The following is a 20147-nucleotide window of genomic DNA, read 5'->3' as shown; positions in this document are numbered from 1 at the left end:
CAAATCTAGCAGTGGCAAGGATATTGAGTTGGAAGTTACAGTGTCACCAGCAGAGGAGGACGACTTGCTTTCTGGCTCTAAGCATGATGTTCAGGAGCCCACTGAAGCGAAGACTGGCAGCCAGCACCAAGACCCATAGGACCACAGCCGGGAAACTCATGGTTGACTTTTTCCCAGGCCTGAGGAATGGTGCAGAGAGTGCACCAAGTGGAAGGTCCAGGAGCACAAGAAGAGAAGTGCCTGTCTCTTTAAAAGACTATTGCTCTCCAAAATAAGAGGAAACATAGGAGATCAAAAGGGTTCATTTCATTTCCAGCTCTCCTTGGAACAAGTTGCTCACTAAGATGTCTATAGGTTGCTTCATTGGATCAGAAGAGGACAACAACCTGCAATGTATTAAGGCACCACAAAGATAATATAGTGTTATGAGTTTGTGGGTCCCAGACTCCCCTAAATTCCTGGGTCCAGTAGGTGTTAAGATTTAATTAAGGGTTGGGGTGCTAAGCTGTCTGCTTGACACTTCTAATCCCCTGGAATCATAAAGTGTTATAAGTTAATTAAGCCAGGTTAGTTTGCCATGAGGTGATGGTCTGGGTGATGGGCTATTAAGAGATAAAGCTGGAGCTTAGGTTAGAGTAGTTAGTGTTAGGAGTGATGTCACTGAGAAGGAAAGCAGCAAGCTGGGAGCAGGGAGAGAGAGCAATGGTGTCTGTTTGAATCCAAGGCTGTGACTATGGGAGAAACAAGACCTTCATGAGGTGCTAATGCTGCAAACCCCTCCATTGTAGGCTCAGTGTGTATAAACCCTGTAGCATAAAGACACTGCAGTGTCTACTGTGCCTCATTCTGAAAGGAAACATGAACCTTAGGTAACCGCCTGGAACCCCTGGAATCTTGCACCACTCAGAGATTGGGGTTGTGTGAAAGGAGATTGAGGCAGCATGCAACAATATGTTCCATGTCTTATAAATCTTGAAAATAAAAAAATCAACACTACTCTCAGTTCTTCAGTGTGCATGCACACAAAAGCTCATACCAAGAACAAACTTAGTTGGTCTCTAAGGTGCTACTGGAAGGAATGTTTTAATTTTTTTGTTTTGTTTTGACTATAGCAGACCAACACGGCTACCTACCTGTAACTAACCTAGTATTCATTATCTCTTACATTTTAGCACATAATTACAGGGAAATCAGGCAGAAAAAAATGATACCTGTTATGAATAAAATTTATACCTGATATGAATAAAATTAAGTGTCTTACACGAATAGTTCTTTATAATGGCTGATTTCGGCAGCTGCTTCCTGGAACTTGTGCTCAATTGTCTCTACTTGACTTGTTAAATCTGAAATAAGAAATTGTTAATATATATTATAATCATTTAACATTATTATTCCACCCTGCGTTCTTCCTCGAAAGCCCATAGTAGACTGTGCACATTATAGCAAGTAGTCTTTTTTAATGCTCTCATTTGCATGTCACTTTAAACCACAGTTAGAGGAAGTGGCCATCCAAGTTGGTGGCCATCACTCTCTCCTGTGGGAGATAGTGCAATACAGTGGTACCTCGGGTTACAGACGCTTCAGGTTACATACACTTCAGGTTACAGACTCCGCTAACCCAGAAATAACGCTTCAGGTTAAGAACTTTGCATGCTGCACATTCACCTTACTTCATCTGTGATTTAAAGTGATACAAGAACAAGGCACCTTTCTACAAAACCAGAAGTATATAATAAACATCCTGTATATAAGCTTTTTGTAAAAAGAAGTCAAGCAGCATCAACTTCTGAAACTGATAGGCACTGATGGCAATTGGTCTTTCAACAGATTTTGCATTACCGATAGGAAGTAATTAGTACATTTATTTTGTTTTCTTACTGTCTATTCCAGACTGACCTCAGCTGTGGAAACATATTGCCAGGGACTGCCAGGCCACCTATGTACAATGAAGCTAGAAATGGGGCAGCAAGAAGGGATAGTCACTTACTAAAGGTAAAAAGGTAAAGGTACTCCTGACCGTCAGGTCCAGTTGCAGACGACTCTGGGGTTGTGTCGCTCATCTCGCTCTATAGGCCAAGGGAGCCGGCGTTTGTCCGCAGACAGCTTCCGGGTCATGTGGCCAGCATGATTAAGCCGCTTCTGGCGAACCAGAGCAACGCACGGAAATGCTGTTTAGCTGGGACTGAACAATGGGAGATCACCCCGTCGCGGGGATTCGAACCGCCAACCTTCTGATCAGCAAGCCCTAGGCTCTAAGTGCCCCATAAATAACTTCACAACCAAACAGCATTTGATGATAATTGCTGCATTAATCTTGACACAGATGTCCCACCCCTTGAATCTGAAACTATTCCTATTCCTACCCTGATGTACTTCATATGCACATCACAGATAACTCTATCGCCATTGTTGTCTAGCATATCCAGAGCACCTGGGTACTGCATGTACCTAAGGTGTGTAATCTAAATAAAAGGGAATGGAAAATGAATGACAACTTAGATAGAACCTTCTTAAGGTGATGTTCAAAAGAAGAGGACAAATGGTTTCCACCAAACACTAATTTGCTTTGAACAATTACAGTGGGCCATACGGACAAATGATCACTGCAAATGATGGAGAAAATAAACAAGTTTCACAGTCACTTCCCCCACCCCCAGGAGTTAATCTGTCAGCTTTTGTTAGCACACAGTGGCTGCCAACTTGCCTTGCTTCCTGCACCCTGCTGTGGGTATATTGAAGCACCTCAGATTGTACATCTCCCAAGCCTGCTGTTTCCCCCTCAGTGAAATCATTTAAGCCAACTGACTGGCAGTGGCTGGGAACAATAACAAAGCTTCAAAATGCCTGGACTAAATACAATCCCAGAGAAACACACACACACACACACACACACAGCCACAATAATGGGAAAATACCCGAGAGCTAAACATTCCAGAAAAGCAGCCATGTTAGCCTGTAAATACCTGGTTGCATATAGCCTTGGGTGCTTAGTTTCTGAGTGGAAAGGTGACTCATAAATGTTTTAATTAATAAGAGCAGCAAGAAGATAACAGGCACCTTGGACTTAGTGACACATGCCAGATTAAATTCCATTTCTTTAGTTCAGTGGTTCCCAATTGGTGGTCCGTGGAACTCAGGAAGTCTGCATAACCCATCTGAGGGGTCTGCAGCACCATTCATGTAACAAAAACTACCATAGATACAGTGGGAGAGGAAGGGGGCGGGGGGCGGTCCGTCCCAGACACCATCTCTGTGGGGGGTGACAAGGGCTTGCATGCATCGTATGTATGGCCCCGCATATGTGCTGTATGTAGCGGCGCACACATGTGGTGTGCATAGCGGTGTTGTGCATAAGCCATACATACGCCGCATGCGTCGCCGGGCTGTTTGTCCTATCGCCCAACACCCTGCACTGGGTGTTGGTTCTCCTTCCTTCGCCCCTGCATAGAAATTCAAAAGTAGGGGGTCCATTGCTTGGCCTTTGAAAAACAGAGGGTCTGCATTTCTTAGCTAATTGGGAACCACTGCTTTACTTACTTGTGGCAAAAAAAATTGAAAAGCTTCTTTTGTATTCAGAATGTTTAGCTTATTTTTTCATCAAAATATTTTTTATGCTGCCCTTCAGATAAAGCATGTGAAAAATCTGACAAGGACAAAAAACCCCCCACATAACTGTAGATTATATCAAAAGGGTATTGTCAACAGCTATAACAGAAGCGGTCATGGCGACCCTTTCGTTACAGCTCGAACATTCCAGAGATATTAAAGATGGTACACAATGCTGCTAAATGTTGAGATAACAATAGGTGAACCTTTTACATAACCCCCCTCCAAACCCATCTTCTTAGTAAAATCTCATTTACCGAGAGGAAAACAAAAGTACATGCAACTGGAAGAGCCGTTACGTTAAAATGTTTCAATAATTATTTCAATATGATATGACAGATAACCCAGTTGGAGAGATCAATGTGCTTGAGTAAGTTGCCTTATGCAGACCATTGATCCATCCAGCTCAGTACTGTCTGTGCCAGGAAACCTTTGACCCTCCAGATGTTGCTGAACTGCAATGCACATCAGCTCCTGCAAGTATAGCCAGCATCCAGGGAGGATTGTAGCTGTTGTTCAAGAACGTGTGGAGGCCCAAAGGTTCCCCACACCTGGTCTACATTGACTGGCTGCAGATATCCACAGTTTTAGGTAGCAGACTTTTCCTGCCCTTTCTGGAGATGCTGGCAATTGAACCTGGGGCATTTGTATGCAAAGAATGTGCTCCACAAGGCTAAGCCACAGCCCTTCCCCAACAGGAGTTTGTCCTGGGATGGCTCAGTAGGCAGAGCATGAGACTTTTAATCTCAGGGCTGTGAGTTCAAGCCCCAAGTTGGGTTAGATAACCCCTGTGGTCCCTTCCAACTCAACAATTCTATGATTCTATGAAATATAAGAGAAATAAGTATGCTTTACATATCACGTACTCATTCTCTCACACAAAAATTATCAGGCCTCATCAAAATACATGAAAAACACAACCTTAAGAAAATTGGAATATTGTAGGATTAATGTTACAAATAACCTAAAAGTTAAGCACCTGATGAGTCAGTCTAGTCTATGAAGGGTTATGCCATAATAAATTTGCATGTCAATATCCCGACCCCTCCCGTGGTGAAATAAAGACACTGGACTCAACAAGTAAGGTTAATGGGCATGAAAAGGCCACAACTTTATTGGTTACGGATGTTGAGCGGTATTGGCTTAGGCATTGGAACTAACCGACTATATCCGACTCCAGTACGTCGTGCTGGCAGTCTGGGAAGGGTTAACCACCGATGGGAGAGCCCTGCTGCTGCAATCAGCTAGGGACTCACCCTGTGGTCACCGATATGGGGCGTGCCTTTGGCCCTCGCCTCCCACGGCTTTGGACAGGGACACGCCCCCCCCCGACTCATTTAACGAAGTACCCTTCAGCATTTGGGGGAGGTGATGGCCCAACCTCTCCCCCACCTTCAGCCTTCCCTAGATAATCCAATGCCTAACCGCCAAAAGACCAAAGTTGTGACGAATTGCTACGAGGTAGGCGAAAACCACTAGGCCAAAGCCAATTTGGGAAAATTCCTACCAGGCCCCTCAACGGCGACCAACCGTGGTCCATAGCAAGCTCAGGAAGAAACGCTGCCTAAAGGGAGGGTGGGTGGGGAAAACGTGTCAGCTGGGAGCAGGAAGCAAGAGGCTGAGCCCTGGCTGCATGCTTGTTTAAATGCAACTAGCCACGCCTGTCGGCCGCACAGTTTGGTCAGCCAGCCAGGCACCGCACCCAGGGCTCAGCCAATGGCATCAGGGGATGGAGTCATCCCCTGTGCACGTGAAGGGCTTGTGATGCCTGCAAACCCCCCCCCCCCTTTCTATAGGCGGAAGGGGCTTTGTTAGGTCTTTAAAGATACCACAGAAAGGCAACAGAATCCAAGGGCTGCATGGCTGACAACTAAAATCTATCATAGACCTTACACTTTCTCCACTGGAAATGCTTACATTTGATGCAGAAGCTGTAATGTGTGGGGGCCATTCCTGTCATGGATTGGCCTCCACATTCATGCCAGCCACTACTAAAAACACATACTACACCAAGCATGTAAACCCTCCAGGTAATAAGGCTGATCTGTGGGGTGAGCAGCCTTTGCACATTACAGCCTGTGCATACAGCCCCCCTGCCACAAAGAGCATTTACTGCAGTTTCCTGTCGGGGTGTAGGGGGCAATAACATGAGGATCAGCCCCAGGTTACTGATAGGACTGTTGCTGTTCTGAGCTCCTTGAAGGGAGGGAGGGAGGGATAAAAATGCAATAAATATGTTTACTGTGCTTGTTGAAGCCATGGTGTTGAGGATCTTATTTTACAAATAGCAAGAGAAAATTGCCAACTATTTTGCATGCCTGTCTCTTTTAGATTACCGTATGTTCTCTGCAAAAAGTTCTAGTCCGGTTAGTACGCTGAAACATTAAGCACATGGGAAATTAAATTACCAATAATGGCTTTCTGCACACATTTTTTAGTCTTTCTGGCTCCCCTAGTGGGAATAGATTGTTTTGTTAGACATTTCTTTTAAAATGCTTCCATTACAGTAAAGCAGAAACATAACTGATTAAAATATATTTTGGTTTGTTTAGTTATTTCCTGGGAAAATAGTAATTCAGCCTATTAAGTTTTTGTTTTCATTTTCCTTCATGACAGTCACGATGTTTTTGTCTGTTTGTTTGCTAAATTCCTATACCACCCCTTTATCCGAGGAACATAGGGAGGTTTACAATGTAAAATGTTTATTGAAAATAAGAGAGCATTCACCCTCTTCTGGGGATAAATAGGAATTTAGTTTACTGATTTTCCGGTCATACTGACCTCTAAGAACAGAAAGGCAGATTAGAGAAAGAAATATGAATATTTAAAACTACTTCAGTGAGAACAAAATGTGCAATTATTAATATGTGGTTTTTATTTTTACTTGTTGGCTGTAACTGCTACATCACTGCCTGTTACTCAATGCATTTATCACTCTTAATAAAACAACTAGTTCTAGATAACTGCAGCTTCATTAAAACATAGTAATTAGATGTTTGCGGTTCCCCCCCCCCCAAGCCCACTGCTTAAACTTTCTCCAAGTGTGTTCACTATGTCAATGGAATATTACAAAAGGGGGAGGGAGGGGCATCTCAGTCTGCGCCTGCTTTCCTATCTGTCCTTTACAGTAGTGATGTTGCAGCACATAGTAAAGAGGATCTTGATCTTATGCGGCAACAAGAGCAACGGGACTAGAAATTTAAACTACTGCAATGTGTTATAAGTGGGGCTGTCTCAGGAACAGCAACTGGCCCAGAACAGGGCTGTAAGCTTCTCAGCTGGAACGGAGCAGTTTGATGCCTGTGTTTTGCAAGTTGCACTGGGCCCCCGTCCATGTTTGTGCACAATTATTGTGCAGCTTTGACCTTTGAAGCCCCAGGCAGCTTGGGACCAGGTTATCTGAAAGGCTACCTTCTCCTTTAAGTATCCCAATAACTTCAAGTATCCCAATAACTTGAGAGCCAGTGTGGTGTAGTGGTTAAGAGTGGTAGACTCGTAATCTGGTGAACCGGGTTCGCGTCTCTGCTCCTCCATATGCAGCTGCTGGGTGACCTTGGGCTAGTCACACTTCTTTGAAGTCTCTCAGCTTCACTCACCTCACAGAATGTTTGTTGTGGGGGAGGAAGGGAAAGGAGAATGTTAGCTGCTTTGAGACTCCTTCGGGTAGTGATAAAGTGGGATATCAAATCCAAACTCCTCCTCCTCCTCCTCCTCCTCCTCCTCCTCCTTCTTCTTCTTCTTCTTTGGAGGCCTAGCTTCAATTTCCCTGTTGAATGATATGAGGTGGCTAGCCAGAAGGCTGTCTTGGAAGGAGCAGGAGGTTTGTCTGATGCAATCCTTGTGGTCTTTTAAGTTCACCCAGGCTTTCTAAGTAATTTATCTTGGGTTTGCAGAAAGTTTTGAGTTTCTTGCTGTTATTTATGCATATTTTATGGTTTATGCCTTATTTTTTATTTAAATGTATACTTCTGGATTGAAAACCACTCAGAGAACGTTATGCTGTGGGGAAACAAACAAATGTCAAAAAATAAATAGGCCGTGTGTGTGTGTGTGTGTTTGCCACAGGAGCTTGTGAGGCTCAGGCAGGTGCTTTACATCTCCTTCATTGTGCCCAGATCCAGTGGATTCCTTGGCTTTATATGTCAAGGGCTCCTTCTGCAACAACAGCACATGCTAAAATGGCAAATTCCTCTGTTCATTGCTGTATCACCATTACCATTGGCCCTGTAATGAAAGCCATTCCGTACCATAACTACCGCTGTTCAGGACTTGAAATCACATACTGTGAAAGCAGCAGTGCTCTGCAATTACACTGTCATTTTGATAAATCAAAGCTACTTTTTGAATAGCACAACCTGTACACTTTTAGAATATTTTAGTTGCCGGTCAGGATCATGGACTGAATGATGGCGTTGGCTTTGAAATGAAGCTTTTGAATCAAAACAGAAAGGCAGCACACTTTTTAACAACTACTACAACACCTGTTAATGCCTGCATTGGACTTTTAAAATGAACGAGAGACTAACACGATGCTTCTTCAGTTTCAGAGAGGAGACCACAAGACACAATTAGGAGAGGTCCCAAATTGTGCCAAAACAGACAGGCGTTGGATGAGCCTAAGAACTCTGTGCCTGGCTCCGTTCAAGCTTCACCAGGGATGCCAAAGGCACTAAAATGATCAGCTAGAACAAAGGGTGCCTCTAAATGAATATTAAAAAGAGATTCACAATACTGAATGCTCTTTTGAGCTCTCGTTTTAATGCATTTATTTATTATTAAAAGCTGTATCCTGTCCACATGCTGTTACAATGTATCCATGCATACAGCGTATTATCTAATTCATCAGTGGAATGTGCATTTCTCCACTGGCAGGCTGCTCCATCACCGCCACCTCATCTCCCCTCTTTGACAAACAAAGAGCCCTACGGCTGAGTGCCTAAGATGGAAGCAGTACGACCTCCTCCTGTCTTTGGCAATCAGCTGCTAGGAGCTTTATGACACATAATGCAGACACAAAGCTGGTGTGTAGCACAGTACTTAAAAGAGACTCCTCGAATTTTGGTCACATCCATGCCATATATTTAAAGCACATGGCTTCCCCCAAGGAATCCTAGAAACTATAGTTTCTTTTTTTTTTTTTTATAAGAATTTATTGACCTTTTTCTTATAACAACATATACCCACACCCACACCTACAATTAAACAAATACAAAACAAATACATTGATAAAACAAATACAAACAGTGTCAAGTTTTCTTGTTGCATCTTTTCTTTAAAAAGAAAATTTCTATTTCCATATCTTGACCATTGACTTCCCCTGCCCTTTCTCCTTCGAGTTCATATCCTTAATCTATTTTATAACCATTTCTCCTGAAATTCAAATTCAATTATATAGTTACACACAATTATATATCAACATTTAACTAACAATGCATCATCGTAGTAATATCTCATCATAATTCTTCTTCCATTGAAATCTTCACCAATCATTATATCATATCTATCTCTTCTATCCTTTAAACTGCTGCTAATAACATAGTAACTCAAAATATCTCCTTTCATATTCAAACAAAAAATAAAACAGAAAGATTGTTGACAGTATTCACCCTCCGATTTCAAAATTCCATGACAGGCTACTTCAAATTTTACTTAGTGTTTCACCCCACACCCCCTCTGTCCATTATTCTTCTCCTGGTGGCCTCAACACTGAATTTCCCTGTGGCTTCCCTCTCCAAGCGTCCACAGATCCAGGCACAGTCCAAAACTCTCCTTGCCACGAGCTCCAGGATGTCCATCTCGTCGTCTCTCAGCTTCTCCGGTTCTTTGTAGCATTCCTTTTCTTCTTGTAAAAAACCATAATTCTCTGTCCCTGGCCCCCGAGCTCACACCTCGGGGACTGGATATAACAAATCTTACCGTCGCCTTGGGACTGCCACCCCCAAAAGGCGAGTTTCTTCTCCGAAGTAGCTCACTCATTTCTCTCCATCCCCAGACACCCTCTCAGCTCTTTGGCAAGACTTTCTTCCAAAGTGTTAAAAGTTTTAAAAGCCTCCTCTGTGGGCAATTGGTTCTCTTTCAGACCCCCACACAAGACTTTGACTTTCCTGTACAGCAGTTCCACCTTCAAAGCAGTGAGCCTCTGTTCGTCCGTTAGTCCAGAGTTCAGTACCAGTTCAAGGACGAAGCCCAGCATACTGGTAGAGGGGGAGGAAGTGGGTATCAAATTTCTACTCCTGCCTCTCTGTTCATCGCCATTTTCCTAAACTGGAGCGCAGATACCGCAACTTTAAATGGAGAGAATTTTCCACTAATTTACTTCCCAAGAAAAAGTTTGCCAGTCTCATGTATCAATTTTAAGCACATTGTAGCAGTCCTGTAGCAGCAGTTGCAAATTGGTTAGCTTCTTTAACTCGAAGGGAAGAAGGCAGGCTGCCTTTCTCCTTCCCCCCGGATCGTTCCAAAAGCTCGATTTCTGGTCAAATTAGTTACTCACGACCACCGGGTTCCTTTGGCTCCATTCTTCAAAGGTAGAACTAAGACGCTCACCGCGGGCTTTGTCGCCGCATTTGCATCCCGGTTGGGGCATATCCCCGTAAGCCCGGCTCCGTTGTCCCTTCACCCCCACTCCCCCTTTACAGGGGGGCAAGGGAAGGGTTCGGAGCCTCCGTGGGCGCAGCCGGGGAGCCCAGGGTGCGGGATGCTCTTCCCGCACCCCAACCGGAGCCCCGCTTTGCGGTTGCGGGGCTCCTAACCCCCGGGATGGATCGGGCGCCTCGCAGCCGAAGCAGCCCCGACCACCCGCTATGGCGTCGCCAGCCGGAAGTCGAAACTATAGTTTCTTAAGGGTGCTGAGAATTGCAGTCCTGTGAGGGGTCAACGACAGTTCCCACAGTTATTTGGGAGAAGCTGGTATGTACAAAGCATTGTGAGATGCTTTAATATATCTCTGAACGTATCTCAAAAATCTCTCTGTGACAGGGCAAGATGTTTGGAAGTAAACACAGATGTAAAAGTAAATGGCACGAAATTATGTAAGGCAGCCTGAGAAGACTCTTCACAGTTGGTGCAAAATGTGAACCACCAGAAACACGTATTATCAGGTACTCCAGGTTCTGCTCTGGCTTCCTGTATGTCGGAGGAAAATGTTGTGGAGAGATTTGAAAGGGAGAAGTGGTAGATGGGAGAAATCCACCTTTCCCCAGCCTTCTGTGGTTCCTCAGAAACAAGTTTCTGGAGATTAGTAAGGCTACTACCATGGACTGCAAGATCATCAAACCTATCCATTCTCAAAGAAATCAGCCCTGAGTGCTCACTAGGACAGATCCTGAAGTTGAGGCTCCAGTACTTTGGCCATCTCATGAGAAGAGAAGACTCCCTAGAAAAGACCCTGATGTTGGGAAAGATGGAGGGCACAAGGAGAAGGGGACGACAGAGGATGAGATGGTTGGACAGTGTTCTCGAAGCTACTAACATGAGTTTGGCCAAACTACGAGAGGCAGTGAAGGACAGGCATGCCTGGCGTGCTCTGGTCCATGGGGTCACGAAGAGTCGGACACGACTGAACGACTGAACAACAACAAGGCTACTAGAGGAGTCCGGCACATCTGGTCCAGCATCCTGTTCTCAGAGTACACATGGGAAGCCCAGAAGTAGGATCTGAGTGCAACAGTACTCTCCCCAAAAAACCCAAAGTGGAATGAAATTGCTGTGGTGGTATGAATGCACTCTATGGGCTAGTTCGGATGTATTGAAGAATGATGGTTTCTCAGTACATTAATGAATAGTTGGTTCATGAGCAACCCTCTCCCCATGTGGCTGTAAGAAGATTGGGAACACTGCACTTCTGCTTTCAAAGTAGCCACAGTTTCTCGTTATGTCTGTAGTCGGGGAACTGTGGCTGATTTAAACAGTGGTTTCAAATTAGCCAGGATCTGAAAGTACATTTTGATCCTGGCTTTCTCCTTAACATACCAACATTTAAAGAAACCACAGATCTCTTAAGCTCAAAAATAATGGGGAACTGTGGTTACTTTGAAAGCAGAAGTGAAAACCATAGAAACAGAGGAGGAAGCACATGTGAAATGGTGGCTCATGGAGATTCGCACATGTACCTCTAAGAATGGCCGACTACAGCAGGATTGAAGTTTTAAACATGCTGCTTGTCAGTGAAGCCAGCTGCTTGTTCTAAAATTAACACCTACCTTGTGTTTTCTTCTGTAGTTCGTGACATCTGTTTTGTAATTCACTCTCTCGTAAGAGAGTCGCCTGGAGTTGCTCAGCTTGCTGCTCAGCTGCGTCTGTTATCAACCTTAAATGCTGCACCTCCTCCTGGAGGAGCAGATTTTCCCTCTGGCATTCACCCAAGCTTCGGTTCAGACTGGATATTTCTGAAAGGTAATTGAATTTCTCATCAAAAATAAAAAATAAAATTCCAGATACCATCACAATAAAATGACTGTCCTCTGATGTACAGAAACAACTCTTCAAGAAAGAAGAATGAATTTCAATTAATTTTTGCTGGCTATTTAAGTACTACAGATTCAGTATCTACACCTACGAAGATGCCATCACTTTTTAAAAAAATAACTAAATAAACATATGATTTTGATACCTTTGTCCCAGCTTCAATTTAATTGTTAATTTGTATAGTATTTCTGTATTTGACAAGTACCAAGCATATTTGTTGCTCCAGATCCAGACTTCCATTGGCTAACCATGCATAGTTATTGCCGGTCACTGCTGGAATATACATTAATTGTGACAAGTCAGGGATGAAGGACCAAAAATCAGAGGTAATTGTAAGTGTGGTCTGTATTGCCAAGTGCATAAACAGTTATAGAATTTCAAAATGGCACTCTGAACCTTAATTTCTGAACCTTAATTTTCTGCAATTCAAGCTCAACATTAACAAAAGAAGCACTTTTAGAATGAGATGTTACAGAAAGAATGGGGAAAGCATGCACATATTTTTACATTTGCCTCATGTAAGATAGTCAGAACATTTCTGCACCAGCTACTCAGAAAAACCAGAGACAGTGTCGTCTTCAACAAGAAAAGGACATGTATCAAGTCAGCTGCTCTCAACATTTACAAAACCTTTCATATTTAACTGACCAAAATAACAACACATCTGAATAGGAGAAGCTGGGATTTCATGCAGATTACAAAAATAAAAAATGTGCATAAAAAGGAGTCAGGGTCACATATATCTAGAGCAAAAAACAACATTAAAATGGATTTTCTTATAACACATATTATCTAGTCAGATGTCTGACCGGGGCCCAACGTCAAAATAATTCACTCATATCCCTATTTGCTGCTATTCTGTTCTGAAAAGCTGCAGTGAATTTAACACTTGCACAAGAACCTGAGATCACCTGGAAACAGAGAGAACAGCAGTGGCAGAGGCAGCATCCTGCCAATGTGCCTCTTTTGCCCTTTGCGAACATGAGCACAGCGAGTTCTCCCATTGCCTACCCCTTGAGGCGCCTTTGGAGACTTCAGATTCCATGACCCTTCATCTCTATGACTCAAGGGGAAGGTTGACAGTTGTTTTTCCTGTGAGGCAGAAAATTCCCTGTGTTGGATTTTGTTCAAGTCATTTCAACGTGACCCATAAAAAACGGTCAACAGTCATAAGCTACTGTATGCAGCTAATTTTTGTGGGCAAAAGCTGGCAGGGAAGGGAGAGGGCTGAGTTTTGATTTTAGAGACCAGGACCCAAATCAGAGCTCAGCTATGAAGCTCGAGGAAGCCATTCTCTCCAATGCCGAGACCTCATTGAAGTGGGAAGCTCTTGCTAAGACTGTACCCATTTCAACTCACAGGTGTAAACTCACAAGACTAAATGCACAGTGATAACTAAAAAACTTTCTTTAAAAAGCACCTTTGCACAGGAAAACAGATTTCAGTGAGGCTGGGGCACAAGCCTTCTCCCTGACATCGCACTTTCTCTGAAGCATTATTATAATTAAAGATCCCATCATATCGCAGCCGACCATCTAAAGTAGTACGGGCAGTGCACAGGTTTACTGCCTCAGCAATAACTAGTTTTTAGTCTGATATACTTTACAAGGGTGCTGCGAAGACAAAATAAATCAGAAGTGTAAATCACTATTAAAAGTCTGTAGAAATGACCAAGAATCAGATGCTGGGGAAAGTTGTAATCTGGTAATTTACCTGTCAATGCTGTTAAATTAATCTTTTTTATGTGTAAAAAAATCTCTCCTTTGAGTGCACTCCATTGGCTGAGAAAGTCAAATATTCCTCCTTTAACACTGTGTACCTCTCCTTTGATAAAGGGAAGGAGAACAAAGGCTTTCTTTAGGATGAATTTATGTCGTTCCAATGTTTTTCTGCCAAAAAGGAAAAGAAGAACTAATTGGTAAATGGTTTTTTAAAAACAAAATAGCACTTTGAAAAAGAAGTATTTTAAAAAATTATTGATTTACATCAATAAAAGAAGCTAATTTAGTTTTCTGCCTTGCAGTCAGATTCATCAATACTTGGAATATGTTTCAACGTTTTCAGCTAAGCTTCATACGGCAATTATGACTATCTTTACTAAATACCTCTCCATCTCGTGCAGCTGGCACACCTAGCACATGTACTTTTTGAATTCAACATGCATGATTTTTTAGAATTATATCATTGTTTGGAAAAAATGGGTGCTCTACAAAAGCTTACAGCTAATATTCAGACATAATTTTCATGGATTTGTTTTTTTTAATGCCCAACAATTTGTAGGCATCTTGCATTTTTGGGTAATTTTCTGATTAGAGCTAGAAATCATGAACACTGGAAAATACTGGACACAATTTAAAAAAAATACACTTTGTGGTCATGGACGGGGTGAAGAATTCAGACCCACTATAACTCCAACCCAGAAATGCATGTGGAGAGCTCCGTCCTCCGTTAGGCGATAGGGAGCTCCGTGTCTGCGCCACGGGTCCCTTAAAGCCACGGGAAGAGCGTCCCGTGGACCGACGGCTTCGTGGGTCCCAGACGTGCTGTCTCCGCTCCTGATTTACCCTCGTAAGGGGGAGAATCGGGTGTGCGGAGCCCCAGCATGGGACTGAAGAAGCGGCTGCCTGCGGAGGATCAAAGCAGCGATCCCGCCAGACCTGAGCACCCGGCACTTCCTACACAGAAACTTCCAAAGAAACTCTGTAAGTTAAAAATTTGGATTATTTTACAAGTTTAAAGAGCACTGCTTGCAGAGGAAACTCCAAAAGGAAGCCTGTTCCCTTTGAACTGTTTGCGCGAGCTTGGTAGCGCTAAAGGATCAAAGCCGCGGCTAACGGGAAAGTTTTGCGAACTCTGCCAAACTTTTTAAAAGTGATTTAAAAGTTGTTTAAAGTTTGTTTAAAGATCCAAAAACAGTTGATATGGCAAAAGAAGAAGCCCCTCACCCTCTGGATTAGGATTCCGGGTCAGTAGCGGGCTGGGATATATTGTTGCCATTTTTTCTTTGTTGGTGTTCCAGTGTTACAGTGACTGTTTACCAGTGGAGATACTTTGACTCTTTTACAGCCAGATACAAGTTTCTTTAAAGACTTGGTGGTTACACTGCAAGTGAGAAGATAGTTACTGGCTTGGGCTATTTAAAATAGACTCTTCTTGGCTTTAAGGAATTTACAATTTTGAAAAATCTGAACTCTTTGCCTAAAAGTTGGATTAATGGACTATTGTGGACTCCTGGCTCAGCAGCCTCTTTGTTCTCAGAAGGCTAGCTGCAGGCCACCTGGTGTTTACTTTTGGGACTGTTGGTCTTCTGCTGTGAATGTCTGAGATTGTTACTATAGCAACTGGAGTGACCTTGAGATTACAGTTACAGAGCCCACAAGGAATGGAACTTAGATCTAAAGGAACTGGCTCTGAAAAAAGGAAAGGCTCTGTTTCCTTAACTCTTCAGGAACAAATGGAGAAATTGGCTGCAAGTGTGGCAGAAATTGCAGAAGGCCTGAAAAGTGTCACCGAAGGGTTGAAGCAAACACAAGAATCGGTGAATGCTATTGGTGCATCAGTGAATACAACAGTCAACTCTGCAATAGAAAAGCTCCAAGTGGATATTAAGGCCGATATTAAAGCCTCCACCCAAACGTTAGAAAAATCGATTGGCCAAATTGAGGAAAACGTAAGAAAGAATAGAGACGAAATTAATAAAATTGGGCAGGAGGTGACCACGTTAAAAAGGACTCGGAGGAAATTAAAGTGGTCAGAGAAAAAATAAAAAAAGTGGAGGAAAAATTGGACAATTTGGATTTGGAGCAGATCGAAAATATTGGAACACGACAGAGGACTGTGGAAGAGTCTCTTGCTTTTCTGCAACTACATCAGAGAGAAGGAAACTTAAGAATAAGGGGTCTTCCAGAATCGGAGGGGGAAGACCTGAAAGCCTATATTGTGGAACTATTCTCGACTTTTTGGGAGCTAGAAGAGGTAAACGTCTCAGCACGCATAGTGAAGGCCTTCAGATTTGGACCAAGAGGTTCCAGAGGAAAGAAAAGCACTAAAACAGTCAGTGACTGTTTGATTGTGCTACACGACAGACACGACAGAGATTACTTTCTGGATTTACACTACAGAAACAACCTGGTGGTACAGCAGAATAAAGTAATTTTTTACAAGGATATCCCCAGATTCTTTTTAGATAAAAGGGCTCCTTATAACGACCTGGTGACGGAGCTAAGAAGAAGAAAAATCTCCTTCAGTTGGGAATTTCCAGAAGGCCTGGCATTCACGTTTGAAGGGAAAAAGATAAGAATAAGGTCCTTGGCGGATAAGCAAAAGTTTTTGGATAAGCATCTGGAACACTTCAAAGGAACTCCATTGGATCCAGCTCAGCTCTACAAGTTTCCAGAGGTATTTCCACCACCGCCGGGACCACCAGGACCAAGCCAAGATCCAGAACAAGATAAGAAAGGACAGGCAACTGGAGGAGAGGAATAAACAAAGAAATGGCGCTCAAGTTAATGACTTGGAACGTTCGGGGATTAAATCAGAGACCAAAGAGACGCAGAGTGTTTTACAGCATAGAAAAGAAGAATTTGGATATAATATGTCTACAGGAAACCCACATAGTTCGGCGTCATAGAAGATTGCTACGAATAAAAAAACTAGGCCAAGAGTTCATATCATCGGATAAGGTCAAGAAGAGAGGAGTAGTGATTTATGCAAAGGAGAAATATAGCCCAAGACAGCTATTTAAAGATGAAGAAGGGAGATACATCGCAATTGAAATTAACGTACAAGGCGAAAAACTTTTGATCCTGGGACTTTATGCACCAAATGATGGAAAGTCGATTTTTTACAAAAAAATACATGATTTGCTGTTGGATTATTTGGATTATAAGGTAGTTTGCCTTGGAGACTTTAATGGGGCAGTTTCCACATTAATGGACAGATCTCAAAGAACAAAAAACAAATGATGGGAAACTCCCAAAGACTTTTTTTGAAATGGTGGACAATTTGAATTTGGTAGATTCTTGGAGATTAAAAAATCCCACAGAAACAGAGGCAACGTACTTCAGCGAATCTCAGCAGTCATGGTCGAGGATAGATTATATCTCGAGGAATTGGCTCCAAAATTACAAAAAGCAGAAATCGGTCCTAAAACGCTTTCAGACCATAATCCGGTACAGGTAAACCTAAAAATGATTTCCAAGGATTCTTTCAGGTGGAGAATGGATGATGCATTGATGAGAGATACCAAGCTAGTAGAAAGAGCGGCGAAAAAGATAAAAGAATATTTTCAAATTAATTGGAATTCAGATGTGGAGAAAAGGATTGCCTGGGATGCAAGTAAGGCGGTAATGAGAGGATTCCTCATTAGTGAGAAGGCAAAAAAGAAGAAACAACAAAGTGCAGAGATGGAGAGACTGTTGAAATTAATCAAAGAAAAGGAAAAAGAACTAAGAGGACACCCCAGATGTGTCAAAATCCAAAAAGAAATCAAATACTTGCAATCCCAATATGCGAATATCATGAATCAAGACATCGAATGGAAAGTGAAAATGATGAAACAAAGAACATTTGAATCTGCAAATAAATGTGGAAAACTACTAGCTTGGCAACTAAAGAAAAGACAAAAGGCAAATGTCATCAGTAAATTGGTAGTAAATGGAAAAAATGTAGAGAAACCAGAGGAAATCAGATGGTGCTTTCAGAGATTCTATAAACAACTGTACAAGGAGGAGAAGATAGATGAAGTAGAGATAGACCGATTTCTGGAGAAGAATGGATTGCAAAAGGTCCCAGAGGAAAAACTAACAATTCTCAACCACCCAATAACGACACAAGAAATAGAAGATGCAATAAACAACATGCAACTGGGGAAGGCTCCAGGACCGGATGGATTAACAGCAAAATACTACAAGATATTGAAAGACTGGCTATCACAGCCGTTAAGAGAAATTTGCAATAGAATACTAGAAGGAGATAGGGCACCAGAGACGTGGAAAGAAGCCTTTATCACACTGATCTTAAAACCAGACACTGATAAGACTCTAATGAAAAACTATCGTCCAATATCCCTTTTGAATGTGGATTATAAAATCTTTGCAAATGTTTTGGCTACAAGGTTGAAAAGAGTGTTGAAAGATTATATACATAGAGACCAAGCAGGTTTCTTGCCAGGAAGGCAAATAAGTAATAACACGAGAATCATTGTGGACATTCTAGAAAAACTGGAGAGAGACATAAACACAGATGCAGCACTATTGTTTGTTGACGCAGAGAAAGCTTTTGACAAAGTATCCTGGACATTTATGAAAAAGAATTTGGAAAAGATGGGAGTTGGAGAAAAATTCTTAAATGGCATCAAGGCCATTTACACAGAACAAAGAGCAAAAGTTATTGTAAACAGTGTGATATCGGAGGAGATTGAAGTAGAGAAAGGAACAAGACAAGGGTGCCCTATCTCCCCTTTACTTTTTATTACGGTCCTGGAAGTCCTTCTGAATATGATTCGGAAAGATAAACAGACAAAAGGAATTAAAGTGGGAGAGAAGGAATACAAATTACGTGCCTTCGCGGACGATTTGATGCTATCCCTGCAAGAACCAGAAGGCAGTGTCCCCAGAGCCTTGGAACTAATTGAACAATTCGGACTTGTAGCTGGCTTTAAATTAAATAAGCAGAAAACCAAAGTTTTAGGTAAAAATCTGAGTGCAGAACAGATCCAAAGAATACAAGAAGCCACAGGCCTCAATTTTGTCAAATCTGTAAAATATCTAGGTATCAATCTCACAAACAAGAACTTGAACCTGTATAAGGATAACTATGAAAATTGTGGATGGAGATAAAAAAAGATATGGAGATTTGGACAAGACTTAAACTGTCGTTAATGGGAAGAATAGCAGTGGTTAAAATGAATGTCCTACCAAGGATGCTGTTCTTATTCCAAGCCATACCAATTTTGGACAAACTAGACTGTTTTAAAAAATGGCAAAAGGACCTATCGAAATTTATATGGCAGGGCAAAAAGCCAAGAATAAAATTTAAGATTTTAACAGACTCTAAAGACAGAGGAGGCTTTGCCCTGCCGGACTTAAGGCTTTATTTTGAAGCTGCGGCCTTTTGCTGGTTAAAGGATTGGTTTAAACTGGAGAACGTCGATGTGTTGGACTTGGAGGGACATGATAAATGTTTGGTTGGCATGCATACCTTTGGTATGACAAGGTTAAAATCCACAGAACTTTTAAGTCTCATATTGTGAGAAAATCCCTATATCAGGTTTGGACTAGATACAAAGACTTGTTGGAGAGAAAGACTCCTAGATGGATCTCCCCAGTGGAGGCCAAGGCATATAAGAGACCGAATATGTCTGCAAACTGGTTAAGATATATGGACATATTGCAGCAGGAAGGGGACTCCTTTAAGCTAAAAAGCTATGATCAAGTAAAAAGTCAGGTCCCCGACTGGCTGCACTATTATCAGGTTTATGAAACATTTAAAATGGACAAAAAAGTTGGTTTTCAAGTAGAAAAATCAAAACTGGAAACAGAACTGATAGAATCGAACTTCAAAAACCTTTCCAAAATGTATAACCTTCTGCTAGAGTGGCATACGAAAGATGAACTGGTTAAATCATCAATGATAGATTGGGCGAAAGATATAGGACATAATATTATGATGGATGACTGGGAGAGATTGTGGCAAAAAGGTATCAAATTTACTGCTTGTCATAGTTTAAGAGAAAACATAATGAAAATGGTTTATAGATGGTATTTGACACCAGTTAAGATAGCTAAGATGAATACCAAAATGTCAGATGTATGTTGGAAATGTAAACATGCGAAAGGTACCTTTTATCATATGTGGTGGCTGTGCCCAGCGGTAAAAGCTTTCTGGGATAAGATTTATAATGAGTTGAAGAAGGTAATGAAAGTTACCTTTTGTAAGAAACCAGAGGCATTTCTTCTGAGCATGGCCAACGAAGAGATACCCAGTCAGGACAGAGTGTTTTTTATGTATGCCACAACAGCAGCTAGAATATTATTGGCAAGAACATGGAAAGGGGAAGAGATACCAACGGTGGA

At 42.1% G+C, this 20147-nt stretch overlaps 1 protein-coding gene across 13 annotated transcripts in view; it reads right to left on the bottom strand.

The window, feature by feature from the left end:
* LEKR1 (leucine, glutamate and lysine rich 1) overlaps positions 1 to 20147 on the bottom strand; it is a 71848-nt gene that overhangs the window by 28262 nt on the left and 23439 nt on the right. For 9 of the 13 annotated variants that reach the window (XM_033150497.1, XM_033150504.1, XM_033150498.1 and 6 more), the window contains 2 exons: positions 11808 to 11993; positions 1262 to 1343 (listed from right to left, as the gene is read on the bottom strand). In XM_033150497.1, the coding sequence (XP_033006388.1) occupies positions 1262 to 1343; positions 11808 to 11993 (268 nt within the window). Of the gene's footprint in view, positions 1 to 1261; positions 1344 to 11807; positions 11994 to 12983; positions 13036 to 13083; positions 13164 to 13785; positions 13962 to 20147 lie in introns of those variants that run through there. The other 4 variants (XM_033150500.1, XM_033150501.1, XM_033150510.1 and 1 more) reach the window with 3 other exon arrangements.

Source organism: Lacerta agilis, chromosome 5, assembly GCF_009819535.1.
Source record: "Lacerta agilis isolate rLacAgi1 chromosome 5, rLacAgi1.pri, whole genome shotgun sequence".
Classification (NCBI taxonomy): Eukaryota; Metazoa; Chordata; class Lepidosauria; order Squamata; family Lacertidae; genus Lacerta; species Lacerta agilis.
Note: the sequence above shows the minus strand (reverse complement) of the source record. Positions and strands in the feature narration are given on the sequence as shown.